A 23,998-nucleotide genomic window follows, 5' to 3' on the forward strand; every position below is an offset into this window, starting at 1 on the left:
GTGTGAACATTATTGTAATCCCCATAGCATTACTGATAGAGTATGGTTAAAAGGTGGTGGTGCAGCATGCACAAAGCTTTGCATCATAGGTTTAGGGCACGGTACGTGATAAGGATCTTCAATGTCATCATTATTATAGATCACGTCTCGCACAGCCAATTCTTCGAGATACCTGATAGCTTTTCCAAGTCTGGATGCTTTGATCTGTGGGCAGTCTATTTCCTCTTTATAGGGATATCTCTCCCTTACAGCTGATAAGAGTCGTTTCCACAGGCTGGTAGTTCCAGCCTTTTCCCCAAATGCCCGATCAATACCCGCATCTTTGGCTAGGGATCCCAACTGCCTGGCTTCCTTCTGGGTTAATGTTATGGTAGCAGCCCCCTCATTCCAGCATCGGAATAACCAAGAGAGAAGTGGTTCACCTGAAAAACGGCTGTAGTCTTTTCTCAGAGTACGCAAGTCTCTCATGGAATAGAGCTGAGCAGATTCTGAGTCTGAATCCTCATCTGACTCTGCTCTAGCTGCTCTGCGAGGAGAGGCAGTATCCTCTATTTCCTCTATTTCACCTGGTCATCTCGTTCAGACTTGGAAGGGTTAAGGCTCGTTTCTGATTTCCATTGTTTTCCTTTTCTCCTACTTACAGGGTCAACAAGTAACTGTGTGGGCTGAGGGGGAGAGGCTGTGGTATCTGCAGCAGTAGCAGCAGCAGGGCTTGCTTTCTGAGCAGCGGCAGTGTCTGTGGGAGTAGACACAGCAACTGGAGCTGTAGCAGATACGCTGGCAATGCTCGCCGGCCTTATCTGAGTTGTGCCCTTGCGTGAGGGGGGGCAAGAAGCGGCTGCAGAGGCAGGAGTGGGGGTGCTCTCTTTACGAGGTGCACTTGTTCCCCTAGTTGTAGTTGTCTTACTCCTCACCAACATATGGTAGTACATGAAAATATTCACAGACACCTGAACAATAATGCCTACAAGAATCAGGAGGTTCAAAACTATAACAATCATAATGCCATTTTGATAAGAATCCATTGAACTCAGCCCAAGAGTGGTATATTTCCTCAAAAGAAGGCTGAAAATGTAATTACCAACAAAGTTCTTAATCCTTCTATGAAACACCACTACACCATGCACCATGATATACATCAATATTGAGGACCATATTGCAACGATGATTCTTAAGCATCTCTTACGAAAGAAAAACCACATATTAACAGCAATTCCAGCTGCGAATAAGCAGATTGCATACCCTAAGTACCAAAGGTATGGCATGATTGGTTTAATCTCCAACCCTGTGAAATTTCCAAAGAACAAGGTCTGATTCCAGCTCAGGAAAACCATTCTTTCACTGGAGTTGGAATTCAAACTGCTCAGGCAATTTAGTCAAAATTTGAACTGGACTTGAGCCAATTAGCTTGGGCCCCACGTTGGGCGCCAATAAATCTGTCACGGTTTAACACTGGCCCGGCAATTAAACCGAATAACAGACGCTCTCTATTAATGTCTCTCTCCTCCTTGATAAAGAAAGGAGAGAGAATAAGGGAGAGAGACTTATGGGTTGGAAACTAAACTACACAACTTTAATGAACAGTAATGATAAATAGGAAAAATTATTAAATATATACAAATATACAGGAAAATGGAAACCACATTCCTCCCTCCTTTCCCCCAATAACTCTCATGTCACCACCGAGGGTGCAGGGCAGCCCTGGGAAAGTCCAGGCTGGACTCCTGGAGTCGGCAGCAGTCGGGAACCGGAGGCAGGAACACACAGATATGGGCTGGAACGGATCAGGACCACAGGCAGATGAACGGACGGGATCCTTCCAGGATGCCGAGTGAAGGAAGGGAAAAAGGGAAATCAGGAAATCCAGAAGTCTGGAAATCTAGAAATCCGGAAAAGATCTGGCTCGGCCCTCGTGATGCCTCAAATTTATACTGAGTGTGATGTATATGGGATGGAATACTCTGTTTGGTCAATTCTGGCATCTATCTTGTCTGTTCCTCCCCAAAGGAGGGCTCAGGTGGGACCTCTTTATCCTCCTGGACAGTAAAATGTTTTCCTCAGAGCTGAGCAGTGTCCTTGGCTCTGCATACCAGTCTCTAGCAGTAACTATAAACATCAAGTGTTATCAATCCTAGAAGCACACACTGTCTGAGAAACTTGCTGTTAATTTCAGCAAGTGCAACTACTTACAAGAAACTTAGCTAAAAGCAAAATACAAGACAGAAAATCACCTTTATCCTGGCCCAAACCAGGACACTCACTAATGAGACTAGAGGAAGAGAACAGATCACATAAGAATACATTCTGTTATTCTGATGTAATGATCTAAAATACAACAGAAATCATTTTGCAGTCGGCAGAGATTAGGACCTTGGATGGCTGTGATTTACAGCCTTAGGTTATTTCAGAATGCTGATTTCTAGCATGTATTACATTTATGCATTATATCTATATATTGTATCTAACATCAAATGTATTGTAGATTACAAAATTATACTCTGGCTTGAATAGATGTTTTGCTCAAGAAGCAGGCAGAGTGGATAGACAGGCAGAGTTCCTTTAACATCTGTGTGCAGAACTTGATTAGAAGTGAACCATTTTGCCACTTAAATGGTATGCTTTACTTGCCCTTAGTCTGCCTCTTATCTGTGGATGTGGTGTTTGGATTCTGCCACTCCTAAACAATCTCTCGGGAGAAAAAATAAGAGAGTAGTTTTAAAAATTATGATAAATTCTTTTTCCCTTTGGGGAATAAAGCAAATTTGTACAAGCTTGTTCTAACTAAAGCTAAATGTAAGTATTTTTGATTGCTTGGTATGGAAACATCCCCTGTTGCCCACCTTGCTAGTGGTCTCCAGAATACAATAATCTTCAGCTCAATAAAATCTTTTAGAAAAGATAGCTGGAAGGCTGTTAATACAAGATAAATATCTGCTTCTTTCATCCTTGAGGCTTCTTTTGGTGTTAGGAGCTCATTTATTTAAGCAAATTGATTAAGAACTGGTTTGCAAAAATTGTGTATTCTTACTGTTCTTCACTAAATACAGAATTAAAACTGTATTTGGTTATATGTCTGGGCACCAGATTTTAAGTCTTGTCTTTAACATTGTTGAGGAGATTTATAGGCTGTTAGCCAAGACAACTTGTCATGTAATTTTTGCATTCATGGAAGTGACTTAACATGCAGACAGATAGGCCCAGTGGCATATTGCTACATTTATGTCTCTTTCATTGAATTTGCTCTGTAGGGATCAACTAATTGTGGAATCTGAATTTTATATTCAAGGATGTCAGGCTAGTGATAAGTACTTCCCCAGTACTTGTGAAGTTTGTGAAGTCTGCCCTGACTCAAGATCTTGCTTAACTATGTTAGGCATTTCGTGCAAGAAAACATTACTGATCTGTCAAGTAAAGCTACACTTATGGTGGTCAGTGCTGAAGGAATTCTATGTTATCCCAGTTTTGTACTGAAACAGAATGAACTCCCATGAAAGGTCTTTGTGAGGCGACAGCTTCTGGTAGTATTTTACATATCATGTAAAAATACCTTAATTTGATTCAAAGCCTGTCTATCTCAGCATTGAGTGTGTCAGCTCCCGTTTCATGTCACAAAGTGTTGTCCCAGCCATGAGATTGAAACAGTTTTGTACAAGCAGGCACCCCTGTGCTTGTAGTAGTAGTCCTAGTGACCCGATCTGTCTGCAGTGCTGCCAGGCTTTTTGCTCTCTATGTTGAGCTCAAAATATCTGCTAAATACTCCCATACCAGGGACTTCCCAATCTGAGCACACTTTTTCCCCCTTTGCATTTAGCACATGGGCAAGACAGAGATAAGCATTTCCTATAGTCCATACAGGCATATAGGTGTCTTACTCATGGGTAGGTTCATTTGCACAAACCACCTTCTCTTGAAACATTTGTGCACAGCTGCATACAACCTTAAAAAACCCCACATTACTCGAAGCATGAAAACAGATGGATAGGATTAGAATCTTATTAATCTGGATTGAGCGCTTGGTCTTATTGTGTGTGTCCAGTACTTTACATTAAATGGCTTATTATACTCATAACTGAAGATCATTATTTTTGTCAATGTGTCTTTTAAAGGCTTTTTATTGCAATGTCATGCTAGCATAAACAAAAAATTACCATGTAATGAAATAGTTGTGTTTTGTTTGATTAAAAAGCAGTATCTTGTGTTACATACAACATATGTCCTCGTGAGCACCGTGGCTGCATATTCCAACATAGAAAGAGCCTGAACACCCAAGCACAAACTTACTCTTTTTTCATCCTTCTGTGATCACAATTCCTGTTCTATTAGGATGAAATAGCAGAAACTAAGAAGAGACTGAAAATGGTGACACATCAGGTGGATCAGCTGAAAGAGGAGATCTCAGAGAAGGAAGCAGCCCTTGCGGAAGCACATCTACAGCATCAGCAGACAGAAAAGGAGAAGGATTCATTGAAAGTAAGAGCCTTTGCATGTAACTTTCTTACACAGGATGGATTCTGTGATTTTACAGATTTTATCATGTTCCTGGTATGTGGTAGTTGCTTTGCTGTATTTTAATAAGTTATTCTGTAATTGAGGCACAAGATCGCAGTAACCCTTTGAGGTATTACACAAATCTTCATATCTGAAAAATTTAATCTCTGCCTGTATTTATAATCAGAAAGGTTCTGGATTGTCTGTTGAAAGCTTTAAATCTCTTGGTAACTGAATATTTTTAAGTCGCATTTTGCTTGCAGAAATGGGGACTTTGGGGAGACCCTAATTCTAGCAAACTTTTTAGTATAGACCCTTACAAATAATTCAAGTTTTCCTTTTTAAAAACTTTTTTCTCTCTACTGTTTTTAAGCGCAAACTGCATTATTCCATGATTCTATGACAATTCATCATCTTGTACTTCTGTGTGACCAGCAAGCATTAGACTTCTGGGAATTAGGAAGTGCTTTTTCGTAGCTGTGCACGCACAGAGAGTTATTTTAATCTTGTAGTATAAAGCAGCAAGAATCTGTTATAAATAAAAGGAAATCTGACCTTGTAGATCGGATTCTTCTTCTGAGCACTGACCACAGCCCATGCTTAGATAAGCTATTAGATTTGTGGTGATAACCTCAACCCAATTTGCTGCATTCAAAAGATTCAAGGAGCTAGTGTCAACAGTAGCTTATTTTTTCTCTTTACTTAGCACTGGAAAAAACCCAAGACCAGAAAACAAACAACACCCCCCCCCCCAAAACCAGAAGTCGCCTGCTACTTGCCTCAATGTTTTCTTTTGTTGATTGATTTTTGATTTTGTTGATCAATCAGTTGATTGCCATCCTGCAATGATTCCTTGAGTTTCCAGTGCCTCTCAGCACATTAGAGTTATGACAAGATGCCAATAGAGCTTTGTAAAAAGGTGATGAATTTGTATTCTTGTACCTGATCTGTCTCCGTTGTTCTATCAGTGGTGGTGAAGTGAAACAGCATCCTGTTTCCTGCTTGCAGCTTTCTGCCTTAACAGATTCTGTCTTGCCACCTCAGAACTGTCTGCCATCCATTTGACAAACATGACTACTACATGGTTTGCCCACTCAATTATTCACTAGCAGTATGTCCATGCACTGACATCATATTACTGACTAGCTTCAGGGCATTTTGGTCTTCTACCCAAGTGTTTCTGCTGACTACTAAAACAGAGGAGAATTCAAAGAAGGGGCTGATTGATACAGGCACAGAAGAGCCCAATTATTTGTGTAGCAAGCTGGCTTCAATTTGTCCTGCTTGTGCTGATATAAAGGAAGCAAGCTGTTCCTGGGAAATCAGTTTCATTAATGCGCAAAAGCATGGAGGACTGAGATTCATAGGAATGAGATTAAACAGTCATAGGATTTATGCTTGCTGTAGCTGGCATAAAGGCCTTAAAAGTATAATAATGATAAATGAAACAGAGGAAGCCTGATCCAAGCTCCATGAAAGCCAGTAGAATGCAATCTTTTCATTTCAGTTGGCCTTCGTACAGGCTTGTGATGAGACTGGTTTGACAAAGCCTCTGAATGTTGAAAAATATATATCTGAAAACTGTAAAGAACTATTGCCTTCCAGTCTTGAGCTGCTGCTGTCAAGTACTTTTTTTTTTTTGTAGATGTTCATGCGTGGTTTGTTTGGTTTTTTTTTGTTGTTGTTGTTGTGTTTTGTTTTTTTTTTTGTAAGCATTCTCCAGAAGTCTGGGTGCAAAATGTCTGATTTCTTTTTATTTCAGCATTCTGTGTCCAGCCACAGTTTCACCTTTTACAAAATTGACATTTCCTCCTATCGCTAGAATGAATAAAATAACCCTTCACTTACCTTAATGTTTCAGAATCTACACAAGAATTTGATTTTAATTTAGTCTGAGATGTTGGTGTAGGTTCCATATACATTTTTCTTTCTTGCTGACTGCTATTCTCTTCTTACAAACTCTTCGAACTAACTTCAAATGGGCTGTGCTGATTTATAGCAGTTTCAGAGCTGGACATTTTTCTGCTTGCACAGTGGCTATTTATTAATTTCCTTTTCTCTTACCTAATGTACACAGACCCTCATACTGTAGTTTTTAGCATATTTAATCTCATTCAAAGTCTTGTTAGAATGTGGGGCCTTTGTGTGGTTTAAAGTATTTATGTTCTTTACTATAAAAGGCAGTTCAGATTTATTTGAATGTAGTGCATTTCAGTGAGAAGATTAGTTTATATGTTTGCTGCCACCATCTAATATCACTTCTTGTTTACAACTCATTTTTTCTCACATAAGGAGAACATATAATTTTGATATATTAAAAAAAATGTTATCCAGCAATGCCAAGCACGTGAGCAGTTATACATTTGTAGGCAGCTTTTGCATAGTATTGATTGCATTGCAGTATGAAGTGGCTTGCCTTTTTATTTGGCTGATGGATTCTGAGAAACATCCAACACTGAGTAAGAAGGATAAAAAAGTGTGGAGAATACAGGAAAATGAGAATTTTATTAAAGAAAATAAGAATGGAACAAGGTATTTTATTATGATGATGAAACTCTTTCTGTCTTAAATCATGTTTTTGCAGGCGCAGCCTTCATGACAGCCTCATTCTTTCAGCATAGGGTGATGCTCTTTTCTGAAAGGGCAGCTTGCTTATCATTCTTTGTAAGGGAAATAGTTGTGGCCAAATTTTTGAGTCAAAGCTCTAAAGTTTTCATATCTGTTAATGTGGGCTGTGATCCAGCTAGTTACATCTTGTCTCTAACTAGACTACCAGTAACAGAAATTCTTATTAGTCCAGTTTTTATATACATGTATTCCTTGAATTACAGAGATCATGCCAGTAGGATAGAATTATTGGGCAGATTCCAGTGTTAGTTTATCTTAGCATTGGGCCATCCCTGTAACAAAGCATTGCTACTGCACTTAGGTACAGCCTCTCTTCCCAGTTTTCATTGTCTATCCATCCACTTAAAAGGTACTAAAGCTCTTTAATTTTCCTCTTCCATACCTGGTTACCATCTTTTCCACAAATACTGTCTGTCCTGAGTTGATGCTAATTTGCATTACTTAGCATAGATTGTTGCCCTTTCCAGGAAGGTGAGCTCTCCTTTCTCATATCCCATCCAGCCTGGCTTTGAACTTATGTCTGCTAGATTTACATAATGTAACAACTCTATTGAAAGCTTTCCAAATATGACCTATTTAATTTTTGTTAAAATTTTTACAAGATGAGGTGCCTCTGAATTATAATTTGAAACACTGTTATAGATAAAAATCCATCCAAATTTCTGTTGTATATAATACAGCAAAATATTAAACTACTCTTTACAACATTTCTTCATGGGTCTTCATGCTTGCTTCTTTTAGTGATTTGTTCTTAAAAAGTAAAAAAATATATACCTCCCAGGAAACTGAAAGTATATATGAGATTTTATGAAATCCTAACTCTCAATCCCAAGTTTACATAATAGGAAGATTTACTAAGCACAGTTTACCTCTCTTCTTTGACTCCATCAGGCGGAACTGCTTAGGATGAAAGAACAGGCTCTGGAAACCAAACACTTTATAGAAAATCAGGAGCTAGAAGAGAGAAAACTTCTAAAAATCATTGCTGAAGCTGATGCTGAGAGGCTAAAGCAGAAGAAGGAAATTGAGCGGGTAGGAATCTCTTAATTTGGCTTTTCAAATACACAGCATTCTGTTCCCTCATTTATCCAGTATTTTTAAGATCAAGATCCTCAGCTCCTGACACGGGGTATTACTGAGGCTTTATAGTGCCATTGAAACAAAAATGTCAAGATACTAAGGCTCAAAAAATAAGCAGTTTATACTAATCAGGTGACTGAATCCTTCTAGGGGAAACTATTGGGCCCATTGACACTTTCACTAATAACAGTGAAACCCCTTAATCCACATGTTTTTGGTTGATGCAAATACAGTCATCATACTTTGGGACTGTGCTGAAGACCTGTAACTGAAACTATTGCTTGCCCTCCATCTTCAGATTATGACTGAGAGAGATATCCTAGGGTTCCATCTTGTTCGGCGCAATGATGAAGTGGCTCTGCTCTATGAAAAGATCAAAATCCAGCAGTCCATCTTGAACAAGGGGGAAACCCAGTACCGACAAAGAATGGAAGACATCCGACTGCTCAAGCTGGAAATTAAAAAACTTCGGCGTGAGAAGGGAATACTTGGCAAGAGCGTGGCCAGTGTGGAGGAGCTCAGGTAGAAAAATGGATTGAATAAATTTCTGTAGTGACTGCATCCATGCTTCTATGTTTCAGAAAAAAAAATGCTTTATGAATAGTAAAAATTTGTATCGACAAATATTATACCTTAGAGGATTCTTAGGTTTGACTTCAAACACAGACTGGATTAAATTCACAAAACAATTTGTCAGAGAATTAAAATGTAAGAAGGAGGACAGGAGGAAGAAAGACAGCTTGGCTGAAGTTGAAATATTTTCTATCATTTCACCTTTATACTGTGAGTTACTGTACAGAATAAACTTGACAGACAGGAGTAGAAAAGGTGTTCATAGTTCTGTGTAGTGGAACAAAGCAATCAGACGCCTCTGATTACCGAGAAGTGGGTGTGAGCCGGTATCAAATCCACCTGTGCCCAATCAGGGCAGGCCCCCTATTGAGCATGTGCAAGACCAGGGGGCCAATAAAGGTGAGGCTCACACCCACCGAGCAGCTCACTCTTGGGCTAGTCACAAGAGAGGCTGGTAGCTCATTGAGCCACGGTCCGATCTTGCTTTGTTCCACTACAGTTCTGTGAAATACTTAGTGGATCCCAAGGCCCAAATTAGTGGAATGGCTTTTCATCAAGCAATTCACAGAGGATGGGAAACACCTGACATACTTATAACACAAACAGTTGCATATTTTCTCCTTCCAAATTTGTGTGTAGACTTGCTCTCTGAGAAAGATTTAGTTAAGTTTGCATTGAAAGTTGTGTTTCTTTAAAACAGAAGTTTAATAGCCCCAGGCTCGTTTTTCTCCTCTGGTTCTGGTGTCCCTTATTTTTTTAACCCTTCTGGGTATTCTTAGCTGGTGGAAAACTATTGTAATTTTCTACAGAATCAGACTTAGTTTGTAGGGAGAGGTAGATAGGTTTTTAGCAGATAACCAGCTGCTAACACAGCTCTGGGTGAGATCTTTAGTTTAACTGTATCAGTTAATTCCATGACTTTCACCATGGCAAATTAGCTTCAGTGCCATGGTCAAACCCATTGGATCCAGTGGAATTATGCCTGTTCAGTTTGGTGTAATAGCAAAGAGAGTGGGGTACAAAACATTAGCAATTGCTGTTTTCATCGACTCACTGAAGACAGGAATAGGATTTGAACTTGCTGCCCAGATGCATTCAGCTGAAAGTGTTACTGTATTGGAACTCGGTGCTGGCATTGAAGTATGGCGTGATGCATGCCATGATGGGGGGATCAATTCTTGCTAACTGCTACAGCAAACACATACTCTAATGAAGTTTAAAACCATCATGAAAATTGCCTCTTGAAAGACTCCATTTATTACTTGTGCTGCTAATTAGCTCTCTTGATTTTCCAACTGGAGATGTGGGGTTTTTCCTCTTCCATAACCTTTTCCAACCTCACAGTTAAAAAAAGACCTTTTTCCCTCTCAGTGAGCTAAATGCAACTCTGAACTTAGCAGAAAAAGATTCAGTGGGAGAGTAAGCACATATCAATCCTCCACTTCCTTTCAACTTAGAGAATTTATGAGATCCACCCACCAAAATGATAAGGGTTGGACCACTGCAGAATGTGCCTTTTTTTTTTCTGCCCCTTGATATTTCCATTCCCACCATAAAATCATAGTTGTCAATAGTTGTCATAGTTATTCTTGGTTATTCAGTTAATTTTAAATTCAGCAACAAATCAAGCCTGGAATTCCTTAAGGAGGGGTATTAAGAGTAAAAGAGATAAAACAGGTTTTCTAAAGAACAGTGCTCATCATTCCATCCTCCCTGATGATTGGAAGTTGGCGAATGTCACGCCAATCCACAAAAAGGGCCGGAAAGAGGACCCAGGAAACTACAGGCCTGTCAGCCTGACCTCAGTGCCTGGCAGGGTCATGGAACAGATCATCCTCAGTGCAATCACACAGCACCTGCAGGATGGGCAAGGGATCAGACCCAGCCAGCACAGGTTTAGAAAGGGCAGGTCCTGCCTGACCAACCTGATCTCCTTTTATGATCAGGTGACCCGTCTGGTGGATGAGGGGAAGGCTGTGGATGGAGTCTACCTGGACTTCAGCAAAGCGTTTGACACCGTCTCCCACAGCATCCTCCTGAAAAAGCTGGCAGCCCACAGCTTCGACAGGAGCACCCTGTGCTGGGTTAAGAACTGGCTGGAGGGCCAAGCCCAGAGAGTGGTGCTGAATGGGACTGCATCCAGTTGGCAGCCGGTCACTAGTGGTGTCCCCCAGGGATCAGTGTTGGGCCCAGTTCTGTTCAATATCTTCATTGATGATTTAGATGAAGGGATTGAGTCCATCATCAGCAAATTCGCAGATGACACCAAGCTGGGGGGGAATGTCGATCACCTGGAAGGCAGGAGGGCTCTGCAGAGGGACCTGGACAGACTGGAGAGATGGGCTGATTCCAATGGGATGAGGTTCAACAAGGCCAAGTGCCGGGTCCTGCACTTTGGCCACAACAACCCCATGCAGCGCTACAGGCTGGGGACAGAGTGGCTGGAAAGCAGCCAGGCAGAAAGAGACCTGGGAGTCTGGATTGACAGGAAGCTGAACATGAGCCAGCAGTGTGCCCAGGTGGCCAAGAAGGCCAATGGCATCCTGGCCTGTATCAGGAACAGCGTCGCCAGCAGGTCCAAGGAAGTGATTCTGCCCCTGTACTCAGTGCTGGTGAGGCCACACCTCGAGTACTGTGTCAGGTTCTGGGCCCCTCAGTTCAGGAAGGATATTGAGGTCCCAGAGCAGGTCCAAAGGAGGGCAACCAGGCTGGTGAAGGGACTCGAGCACAGACCGTATGAGGAGAGGCTGAGGGAGCTGGGGCTGTTCAGCCTAAAGAAGAGGAAGCTCAGGGGAGACCTCATCGCTCTCTACAACTACCTGAAAGGAGGGTGTAGCCAGGTGGGGGTTGGTCTCTTTTGCCGACTTTCAACAAGACAAGAGGACATGGTCTTAAGTTGTTTCAGGGGAAGTTTAGGTTAGATATTAGAAAGAATTTCTTTACGGAGAGAGTGATCAGACATTGGAATGGACTGCCCAGGGAAGTAGTGGATTCTCTGTCCCTGGAGATGTTTAAAAAGAGACTGGATGTGGCACTCAGTGCCATGGTCTAGCAACTGCAACAGTGGTTCAAGGGTTGGACTCGATGATCTCTGAGGTCCCTTCCAACTCAGCCAATTCTATGATTCTATGATTCTTGGTTCCTGGAGTGTGTTTTATTTACTGGATTATGTGAGCCATATAGATTTAAAACCTTCTTTCAAACACAGGCTTTCTGATTCAATACAGAGGTAACTGAGTGTGACTCCAAAGCTGATTTGTAGGTTACTCTAGATGAATTAACTCCTGGCCTTCGTATATATGGGAAGATGTGGGCAGTGAGATCCAGTAGGCTGTGAAGCAGATTCCCCAGGAACTGATGAAAAGTCCCTTTTTTTTTTTTTTTTTTTTTTTGAGCAGTTCTCTAAAGTGAATGAAGAGGTCTAACTGCGGTATCTTAGGGGCCCAGATGTATAGCAGTATTGGTGCCAAATACTAATCACAAGAGTCACTTTGCCAGCACTGTAGTGGAAGGGAGGATGGTTATTGTGTGTTAATGCTTCGGTCCCATTGATGGGGTTTTGATGTGGTTTTTTTGCTTTTTGTTTTATGCTGCTCTTAAGACAGGAGGTTCATCACATGCGGAAGGAGCTATTAAGGGAACAGACTCGGTGCAAAGTTTTGGAAGAAGAACTGGAGAATCCCTTGAATGTTCACAGGTGGAGAAAATTAGAGGTGATGTCTCAGCATTTCAAGTGCCCAAAACCTATATCAGTAAATCAGTGACACAGCACAAAGCCTATTTAGTTTACTTTTATGCAAATTGTGTGAAAGGCAGATTGAAGTTTCCCTAATACCAATGGAATGGTTAACTGCTGAATGATTTCCTTGCATGATGCAATCAGTGTTATTTTTGTGTCACTTTCTCCATGAAAAATTGCAGAGGGAATTGTAAAGGGCCAATCAACTGTTAAAAGGAATAAGAATGCATAAGGTGAATTTAGAAGGAGGTGATTCCTTGACAGGAATGTCAAGAAAGAGGATGATGGGGGGAAAAATACAATCCTACTCTCACCAACTAGGGAGATGTATATAGGAAGAAAACTCAAATTAGAGAGGGCTGTGCAACAGGTAGACTGGGAAATGGACAGACATGAAATTGGAAGGTAAGTTACATCTGTAGGGAGAGGGAGAAGCCTCCATATAAACAGTGGTGGGCTCCCAAAGACAGCCATCCTAGGTAATATGAGTTCAGCTGTTATGTAAACAGCAAATAAAAATGTGCACATGATGTGAATGCATGAAATGAAGGGAAAAAATAAAAAATCAGTCAAGCACAGATCAAATATATGAACATCAGTTGACATCACTGGATATTTTTGAAGTAAGTCAGAGCCAGCTAAGATTTCTTTTGCATGGATCTCTGATCTGATGCCAGCCTAGGTTGCTCAGCTGCTCTGATGATGACTGCTAACATGCTTGTCCCTACTGAGGCAGAGCTGAATATTTTGGCTGTGCTAACTAGCATGATAGTTGATTTCTGATCTTTTCATGCTGAGCTTAAAGCTAAACCATGTGCTTAGCTTTTCTTATGGGAGAGAGTTAAAATTCAGGATGCTGAACTAGGTTAAAGTCATCTAGGTACAATTTCCAGCAGCATCTTGCAGCAAATGAAAATGAGGCCAGCAAAACCATTCAGTGTTAGGAAAATGAATATAGGAATAGACTGATAACAGGAAATTACATATTTCCATTCTAGGCTACTGGTTTGTATTTGGAACACAGAAAGGCCAGCAGATGGCAAGATCCATATGAAATAATTCTAATGGGGTTTTGTTTCAATTCCTAATGAACAAACACCTTCACATCGCTACAGTTACCACCAATTGGTACAATGTTTGAGCAGTGCTGTAAAAAAGTAAAGGACTGAGTGGGTCATGGGGACTGAACTACTTTTTAGCCTGGTTTCTCAGGAAATTGTGTCGTGTGGTGCGCACTGCATGTGGATCTGTGTTAGTGGCCCAGTTCCACTTGAATTAATTAAACAGTTTGGATAAAATTGAACAACAGATTAAGAGCCAGGGGATACCAAGTTGCTTATAAGCTCAACCAAATATACAGAGAATGGAACTTTATTGGAGCTTTTACTGTAACGTGATTTTAGTCCTTATGAGACATCGAATGAAAGAGAAGGAACCATGTGGGAGACATATGTTTTGAATTCAGGTGGGGAAAAGCTTCATTCAGAATTTGCTCTTCCTTAAAGGATCCATCAAGAGGACATAAAGTGGTGGGAAAGTAAGCTTTGCTGGCTTCTCCTCTCAGAATGATTTTTTTTTGCTCCTTAGAACTTCCTCCTGATGCAATCTGTGGCAAAGAATAAAAAGAGAAGGAAAGACATCTACTAGCTGCTGGTCTTTACAGGCCATGTAGATAAAGGGCAGCAGCATAGTGCCCAATTTTTTTCACTTTTTGAAGCACTTAATTCTGTTGAAGAATGAGATGCAACATGTATGTATATTTTACAGCCTCATAATTCATCAGTATATTCCCATAATTTGTTCCTCTTCTTCAGCCTGTTTCAGAAGACTATATTGCAGTTACTCTTTCTTTTTTTGAGAGAAAAATCTTCCTCTCCTTAAAACTCAGTTGGCACTATTTGAAGTTCTTAGAACATGAGTATATTTGCACTGCTATTCATATGTCAATGGGCAGTTTCAGCTTATGCTAATTTTATACTAACCTTCTTTTTCTTCCCTGCCATGTGGATCTCCCAAACTTTGATGTTTTGGGGATTAAGCTCTGAAGGACTCCTATTTATATTAGTTATTTTTAAGGGGATTCATGAAGGTAATAAGCATGAGCATGCTCAAAGGCAGAGATTCTAGTTTCAGGACTGCTTGTATATTTGACATTTTAAAAACACCCACAATGCTCCCCCCACCCTATTTTATATTTGTCAAGTTTGAACACTTCAATGTTATGGTTTCATTTGTAAGCAGAAACCACTGACTTGCTAAGAAGCATATTTTTTTTGATTCTGCTTTGCTCTTATCTAGGCCAGTGACCCAAGTACCTATGAGCTGATTCAGAAAATACAGAGACTACAGAAGCAGCTTATCAGCAAGACAGGTGAAGTGATAGAGAAAGAATTGCTCCTTCAGGTACTGCAGCATCATTATTTCGTTGTATCTCATTAACATATTTTACTTACCCTGCATTCTCTGTCTACTCCATTGTGTTTCATGAATGTTACTCAGATGAATGACTTTAAATTTCTTTTGCATGTTCCTTAGATAGCTCTAGATGGCAGCACTGACTCACTGAAAGAGAACAAATGGCCTCTGATTAGTTGATTTTTGTATTCTGGTTACTCATATCTGGACAACTATGGAAGAGAAAATTAAAGGTTTGCTTTAGTTTATTCATGTCATAGATTAGTCTTCAACTCAGTCTTAGACTGGCTTTCTTGTGCGTTTAAACAGGGCTATTATGACCCAGACAAGAAGGAAAAACCCTTGTTTGATTCCATTTGTGCTTAGCTCGGCAGGAGAAATCTCTGTAGGAGAAATCCTACAGAGTGATTTAGATATGCTGTGGTCTAGGCCATGTTTGACTTCAAGGTCTTTGTGCTGAACCTTGCCAGAAAGCAATTTTTGTGATAGCTTATCTGTTTTTAGTTGCATCAGATGTCTCTTAACCTCATTGATACCAACAAAGTTTGTGCTGTAGAAGCAAGAAGAGACTATATTACTCTACTGCAAACCTTGCTATCAAATATAACAAAAAGGGACTGTCTTTTGGATTTCAACTGGAGGTGTAAAACTGGAACATTTCTCTCCTCTCTGGTAACTGTAGAGATAGCTACAGTTTGCCAGCTTTAGATATGATTTTAACATCTTGGTCTTAAATACCCTAATTTTCTTGATCACTCAGTGGAGAGTAGAATGTGGCCTGAAGCTCCTTCTGTCTTGAGAAGAAGCTCAGCAGATGTTATCAAGACAGGGTTCGTGTCTCTTTATTTTTTAGGAAAAAAAAAAGATTTGCAATTTCATATAAAGATAATGTATGGTGTATTATGCCTTTGCCTGGCAAATAAAAATTCTTGTTGCATAGCACTGAAATGCTGTCAGGGAAATAGTTTCTTAGCTTAAACAAGATGTAGCAAAAAACAGCTTTATGTTTGCTGTGCTTTACCCATGCACAAACCCATTTCTGTTAGATTTTGACATAGCCTCTAATGCGTATCTTGCCTTAGCCTTAATGTGCTCCCATTTAGCTACTATCCTTATTTAGAAGTGAAGAACTGAGTTACAGAAGTACTAAGCTGCCTGACTAAGAAAATCTTTGAAATATTTGAAGTATTTGAGCTTATGTTACTATACTAGCAGTTGGCACAACCTTGCTGCCTATGTGGCAGTTCTTCTGAAGCAATTCTACATTTCTTTAATTTATATTCCTAGATTTCAGTCAGAGTTTGAATAGATAAAGTTTGATTATTATATGCAGAATTGTTAGTAAGATCCTTTGCATCCTTAATTCAGACACCTATTTCCCCTACAACAATGCTGAAGTGAAGATTTCTCTCAGTGACATTGATGGTAAAGAAAAGGCCAGAAATACCACACTCCACATTCTGTTCAAGGCTTTACCATCAACATTTCTGAGCTCTTTTCTCTTTTGCTGCAGTGTTTTTGAGTTCTTCACAATGACTGAAATAGGGCTCTTTCATAGCAGCATGTGGGTAAGGAGAGAGAACCAGAGGTGGAGGAATCCCCAGCTCATTTCCATAGAGGGCTTTATATTCTACTGGATTGGTTATTGGCATAGAGCTGACGAGCTAAGTGAACTCTCTGAGCTTCTGCTGAGTGTCTGAGTAACCTTGTAGGAGTCATTTTCTTTTTCCTGTGTACATGTAACGTGGGATGATGATATCTGCTTTGTGAAGTGCTCTGATACTCACTAAAGCAACATGCCTTCTAGTAGCCTATAAAACTGATGCTGCCACGTTCCAAACTCCTCTGGTGAAGAAATGAGCCTGAGGAACACCTTCAGCAGAAGGAAGTTAACTGAGAGAAGCAACAACTTTCTGAAGGGAGATGAACTGTACAGATCAGGAGTGTTGTTTCACAAGGCCCCCTTCTGATCAGTGTATCCTTATTCAACAATGTGTAGGGTTTGATAGTGACTGAATTTTCCATTGTGAGAAACAGCAGTAACTTAACAGTCATTTCTGGAATTTTTAATTTATCATTAGTATTGCTATTACTATTTTTGTTATTAGTATTATTTGAATGGATTTCTCCTGGAAGTCAACTTAGTTCAGTCAGTCTCTGCTAATGGGGTGAATTGCTAACCACTTGTCCTGTGCTTAGTTACTATAATATCCCTTGTATGCTGAATCAGAGACTGCAGGAGCTGAGGAATGCAAACTTTAACATTAGTTTTCCCCACATTCTGTTTGATTGCATAAGCCACACCTTTTCACACCCAGTCTTTTTCAGCCACAACTTACTGTGTGACAAGGGCATAGCCATTGTGTATCTCTGCTTTAAAATGATCTTCCTTTTGTGTGTGTGGTGACATCTTGCTGGCAAATAGGATTTTTGTTGATGGTGAAGCTTGTGAATATCTGTGATTTCTGTGTGTGTGTATTATGTAACTTAAAGTGTAAAAAAAACTATCATAGAATCATAGAATCCTAGGGGTTGGAAGGGACCTTGAAAGATCATCTAGTCCAACCCCCCCTGCTAGAGCAGGGCCACCTAGAGTACCTCGCATAGGAACGTGTCCAGGTGGGTTTTGAATGTCTCCAGTGAAGGAGACTCCATGACCCCCCTGGGCAGCCTGTTCCAGGGCTCTGTTACCCTTACAGTAAAAAAATTTTTCCAGATATTCAACTTGAACCTCCTATGCTCCAATTTACACCCATTACCCCTTGTCCTATCACTGGTCACCACTGAGAAAAGCCTAACTCCATCTCCTTGACACTCACCCCTTACATATTTGAAAACATTGATGAGGTCACCCCTCAGTCTCCTTTTCTCCAAACTAAAGAGACCCAGCTCCCTCAGCCTTTCCTCATAAGGGAGATGTTCCACTCCCTTAATAATCTTAGTAGCTCTGCGCTGAACTCTTTCAAGCACTTCCCTGTCCTTCTTGAACTGAGCGGCCCAGAACTGGACACAATACTCCAGGTGCGGCCTCACCAATGCAGAATAGAGGGGGAGGAGAACCTCTCTTGACCTACTAACCACCCCCTTTCTAATGCACCCCAGGATGCCATTGGCCTTCTTGGCCACAAGGGCACATTGCTGGCTCATGGTCATCATCTTGTCTACCAGGACCCCCAGGTCTCTTTCACCTACACTGCTCTCCAGCAGGTCAGCCCCCAACCTATACTGGGACATCTTGTTGTTCTTCCCCAAATGCAAAACTCTACACTTCCCCTTGTTGAATTTCATCATGTTTCTCTCTGCCCAACTCTCCAGCCTGTCTAAGTCTCTCTGAATGGCAGCACAGCCTTCTGGTGTGTCAGCCACTCCTCCCAGCTTAGTGTCATCAGCAAACTTGCTGAGGGTACATTCTATACCCCCATCCAAGTCGTTGATGAAGATATTGAACAACACTGGTCCCAGTACCGACCCCTGAGGGACTCCACTAGTCACACACCTCCAACCAGATTCTATGCTAAACCTATGCTAAAACTATGTGCAAAAAACTATGTCAGTTGAATATTGAGTATTAAAACCACCTTTGGAATGTAGAAATAACCCATGCCTGGAAATGGTTGAGCCCATGGTTGAGCAGGTTTCAGCAACCTGCAGTTTGATTTGTAGGCTGTTCACCTTGCTGTATCCTCATGCAGAGCCATAATATTGGAATAAGGAAAAAAATAATTCCGTTTGTATTGTCTGCACTGTAGTCTTCTGACTGTTAATTTTTTTTTTTCATTATTTTTTTGGAAATTTTTCTGTGCTCTGTAGCCACGGTTTCTTGGATTGTAACCTGTCAGCTCTCATGCACTAAGTAAATGTGGACATCCTGAGGCTCTGAAGAGGAACCAAAAAACAAGTGGTCATTTCTCCTTTGAGAAATGGTCTTCTCACAGTTGAGCTACTTTGGTGGTGAAAAATGGTGAAAATCTTAAAAATTAGACCCAAGACTAAGGTCTTGAATACTTAGGAAATATTTGCCATTGGATTTTTATTGATCCCAACATAGAAAATGTTACTTCTGGGATTGCCAGCTTTAATGTTTGAATTTGTGCAGTTGAAAGATACAGGATTCTTTTTTGCTTTTCTAAAACACTGAATAGTGCCACAGGACTTTGAAAAGAAATAGATTGTGTGCTAACAAAGGGATTTCAATGATGGATGGACGTGTTTTTTGAACACATGTAGTATGAACCAAATGTGTTGCATAGCCATAAATTATAGTTGTCAATAAACAGAAGTACTCAACTGAAGAAATCCGACTGCAAAAAAGCAATAAACCCCCCCCAAAACTTTGCTCACTTGGTATATAGGGCAAATCCCTCTCATGACTGTAGCTCTGCTACTCTAATTGTACTGAACAGTGATGTGGTAAACTCACAGTGCAATGTATTACCTTTTTAGGATTATGATTTTTGTGGTTTTAGGAACTTATCACTTTAAAACTGAGTTATTCACTGCTTTATTTGTTTCAGATATAGTTCTTTTTAAAATGAGCTCCTCTAATTTGATTTTATGTCTGACTGAGCAGAATTTTATTCAGCTGCAAATCTCGGAATGGCTAACAGTGGCAAGATTCACACTGTATGTCATTTACCTCAGTCGTCATAAATGTTCATTGTTCATAAATGTACAAGAGATAGGAAAACAGGTTTATTTGTGTAGGGAGGCAAAGGCAAATGTGTCTCACTTAAGTCATGCATGTAGTAGTGGAAGAATTGTTTTTCTGTACAGATACATTATTAATCACTGTTGTATTAAGCTGTCAGCAATCAAAGACCAGGACTGGGTAATCAGAATTTGATCCTTCCAGGCTGTTAGCATCTTGAGTTCGTAGTTTCAAAGAGTGCAGGGGCAAAAGGCATGATTAGCTCATATATCTGACTCAGAGATTACAGTCAGATAACACCCACATGTCCTTGTATTGAGCCAAGTTTTGAGCTAAGTTTCAATCTCCCCAAAAAAGTGATGGTCCCACTGACAGAGAGTAGGAGGAGCCAAAGGGGATGCTGCTGTCTCCAGTATAAATCAGCAGAGTTTCATTTCAGGTGTTGTAAGATACAGGGAAGAGAAAGTGAAAGGGACTTTTCTCTGTAACCTTGGGGAGGTTACTTAGCTTTTCCATGCCTCACATCAAGTAAAAAGGTAATAAAAGAATTCCCTCCTGCAGTGTATGAATGAATATATTAGAGACATGACTCAGTTCAGTAGTGACAATAGGTAGCTAAACACTCAAAATAGGCAGATGTTTTCCTTTAGCACTCATCTGTGCTAACTTGGGATCAGAGCTGTTCTATCCAATTTGAAGTTTTTGCTGCTATAGTGTCTGAACATATACATAACCATCTTTATTTCTCAGAACTAGTACCATAGTTTCATAAGGAAATCTACTTTAGAACAGTGTGTTACCATGTGGATTTATGCAGGCTGGCAGCTACTGAAATCAACATTTTCTCCAAGCTAACGGAGAAGCTTTGGGATTTGCTTCCATGTGTTTCTTATACAAAATTTTTCTACCCATTTATTGTCTAACATACTGTTTTTTAAGTCTTTTATATTTTTTTCAGTTTGTGAGAGACTAGTCCTTGAAAATCATTTCTTTCCCTAGATTGGCAGTGTGATGAAGCATGCTTCTGCTGCATTCTTCATTGCTGTCACAGTATTTATGTAGATTCTGTTATACTGCATGTAATGCAGAAAAGGGTGCTCAGATACCAAGTAAAAGATTTCCTCATCAGGCAGCCTGCTAGGGAAAAGAGAGCAAACTCTTTTCACCTGCCTTTATTTGGTATTCTTAAGGCCCAGCTCAGTTTTATTTTAGGTGTTATCTGTACAACTTTGAAATAGCTATTTACTTTACTGCCCTAAATTTAGCATTTATGTATTTTCAGTGCTTAGTATATATTCTAAGTTTGAGAAGATAACCTACTCACACATTACATGTAGAGTAGATAGTCTGTGTTAGGGACTTTTGTGGGAGAATTTCTATTTTCATAAAAGTAACTGCAATCCACTTCAGGAAACTAATGACAGTATAATCCCTAAAAATCTCTTTTGACCTGTCCATTATTGTTTCTCTGTCATCTTGCCTTTAGAGAGATTTTAGCAGAGGCAGTTTGGGAGAGTGCTTTGTGTGCACTGAAACTTACAAGTGAACTGCAAAATCCACTGCTAAAATGCAGTCCTTTCTTTACTGCTCCTTTATAATGTATATATAAAGTCAACCTATTGAAAGGATTTTTCCATCTGAAAATGAAAAGGGAAATTTTCGTTTTGCCTTTTTGTACCTTAGTAGGAGTTGGCTCTTTTCTATCTCTACTTCCTGGAGGATTTGACTTCCTCTGGAAGCACTGGATAAATGCCTGTCTTGTGGCTGAAGCTAGCAGTTCTCTCAGGCCTCAATTAAAGGGATGAATATATTGAGCTTTCAGCCTTTTCTATGTTAAAAAGTACCTCTCCTATTGGTAAAAAGTCACTTTTCTAATTTAGCTTATACCAGCTCTTGAGTGGCAGAAGACTTTCTTGCTAGTTCAATTGCATCTAATTGCATAGCCAGTAGCTGGCATAGCCTTGGTGCAAAAAAATTGCGCCAAGAAACTGAGAAATTGAGAGAGCAAAAACTTATAACTGTGGATCAAATGGTTTCTGACATGCAAAAAAAAAAAAAAATAAGAAAAATGCTTTCCTGTCCTTATAAAAAGACATGCATTGTTATGTACCTTACGGGGAAGAGTAGAGAGAGAAAACAGTACCTGGTGGCGTGTGGTTTTTCAGTTTGTCTCCAGCTCTAAGTTCAGAATTTCATCATATAGAAATGAGAAGCACAGCAAGGACTCAAGGTCAACATTTACATTCTGTCATTCAGTTGGGTGTGAATCATAGAGAAAAGAAGTTTACTTCCCATGCAGAATTAGGCACTGATGTATCAAAGGTACACTGTAAGAATTGCCTTGATTTAGAACTGGACTCTGAAGAGAACCTCTGTTCTTTTTTCAAATGAAAAAGTAATGTATTCCTATGAACCCTGGCTGTAACCTGGTAGTAGTTAGAAGTGAACAAAAAATACCTAATTATCAGCACAGGATTTTGATGCACAACAGTCTACTGAGTTACTGCAATCAAATTCATTTCAGTCCAGTCCCTTGAATCTCATTTGAACTGTAGTTTCCAATGGAGTGTTAAGTGACACATAGAGGTACTTAATGCATCGATTCAGCCTTCAGGACTACTTAAAAAGTTGTTTTCAGGTTTTTTCATTCTTGTGCTGCCCTTCTGTTTTTTTCTTGTTGTACTTGAAATGTTAATTGCTGAACTAGGGCTTTGATTGTGGATTTTAACCTTTATTATAAGTGGAGGTGTTTTGTGTTTGAGTATCAGTGTTAGGTTGAAGGAAGAGTGTCTTTTAGTGATTCTGTGCCTGGCATGTGATTTCTCTGTACAATTAGAATTTCTTCAGTGCCTTCTGTTCTGTCACAGGTATTGTTTTTCCAATTATTTTGATAATTTATTTGTCTATTTTAAATACTTGTGTATTGAGTAGGGTTCTGTCAGCCGGGTAGAATCACACCAAGCAAATTGTATTGATTCTCATTGTAACTTACTTGGGCTCCTGTGCAATCCTGTGATGCTGTCGTAGGTAATGACTTCTCAGAGGATCATCTGTGTGGAGAGCTATTGAGCGTCTACATATGTACCTGAAAGCTTTGTGTAAGCCTCAAGAATGCAAGGAGGATTTGAAGGGATGTTCAGTTCTTTTCCTAACTCTCAGAGAGGAGATTTCTATTTCTGCGTATTTTGAATATGCTTCTTGGCACATTAGTTTATTTTAGCCCTTCTAATCTCAGTCCATCTAGAATTAGATGTTCTATGCCACAGAAACTTAGCACATGATAAACTGCTCTTAAAAACACACTGACATTTACATACTTTCCCTCCTCCCCCATACATTTCAATTCAAATGGAAGAGAGTAAAGTCTTCCAGTAAAAGTAGCCTTTTTGGGGTTTTTCTAGCTTTTGTTTGTTTCTTTGTTTTATTTAGGATATGGTTCTTTAAACAGGATTTTGAAAAAGCAGGATGGAAAGATACTGATCACTTTAATGTCATCATGTGAAGATAGCTGGCTGCACTTTAGAGCAAGAAAATAATTTTCCAATAAAAATAGCACAAATATTTCTGGCACTGGGAATGGGAGGCAAAGTAGATTACTTAGTGGTGAAAAAAAAATCCAATACCGCCACCATTTTTGTTGAAGAATTTATTTAGTGAAAGAGTTTAAATTTTACTGTATCTTTGTGGAGCTACATTGCCCTTGTAAACCAAACAGATTTCCTGTGATATAGATAGTTTTGATCAGAAGCAAGGTGAAAATTTGTTTGAGAAATAATAAAAGTACAGATTAAAATAACTCCTAGGGATCTGCACTGTCTTTATCTTCTTTAGTGGTGTTTTAGTCAGAAATTCCAGGTGCCATTTACAAAGATAAGGAAGTTGCAAGTGAGGTAAAAATCTCTTATGGTTTATAGATGGTAAATGTACATGGATGAGTGATTTTTTTCATAAAGTTTTTTAGGACAATTGATATATATACCTGAGTTCCTGCTGTGTTCCGTTTTGAAGCCCCTATTACACGAAGGATATGGATGTGCTGGAGTCTGTCCAGAGAAGGGCCACAACAAAGATCAGAGGGCTGGAGCACCTCTCCTATGAAGACAGACTGAGAGAGTTGGGGTTATTCTGTCTAGAGAGTAGAAGCCTTTGAGGAGACCTTATTGTGATCTTCCAGTATCTTAAAGAGGCTACAAGAAAGCTGGGGAGGAACTTTTTAGGATTTTAGTAGTGATAGGACTAGGGGGGGGAATAGATTCAAACTAGAGGAGTGTAGATTTAGATTGGATGTTAGGAACAAGTTCTTCACCATAAGAGTGGTGAGACACTGGAACAGGTTGTCCAGAGAGGTGTTGGAAGCCCCATGCCTGGAAGCTTTTAAAGCCAGGCTGGACAAGGCTTTGAGCAACCTGATCTAGTGGGAGGTATCC

The 23,998-nt window shown here is 39.9% G+C and overlaps 1 protein-coding gene across 1 annotated transcript in view; it reads left to right on the forward strand.

Moving 5' to 3' along the window:
• Positions 1 to 23,998, forward strand: part of CFAP58 (cilia and flagella associated protein 58) — a 64,074-nt gene that overhangs the window by 23,886 nt on the left and 16,190 nt on the right. Inside the window, exons 11-15 of the mRNA XM_008490381.2 lie at positions 4,324 to 4,470; positions 8,008 to 8,148; positions 8,495 to 8,718; positions 12,371 to 12,482; positions 14,807 to 14,911. Coding sequence (XP_008488603.2) covers positions 4,324 to 4,470; positions 8,008 to 8,148; positions 8,495 to 8,718; positions 12,371 to 12,482; positions 14,807 to 14,911 — 729 coding nt within the window. The remainder of the gene's footprint in view (positions 1 to 4,323; positions 4,471 to 8,007; positions 8,149 to 8,494; positions 8,719 to 12,370; positions 12,483 to 14,806; positions 14,912 to 23,998) is intronic.

Source organism: Calypte anna, chromosome 6 (assembly GCF_003957555.1).
Source record: "Calypte anna isolate BGI_N300 chromosome 6, bCalAnn1_v1.p, whole genome shotgun sequence".
In the NCBI taxonomy this organism is placed as follows: Eukaryota; Metazoa; Chordata; class Aves; order Apodiformes; family Trochilidae; genus Calypte; species Calypte anna.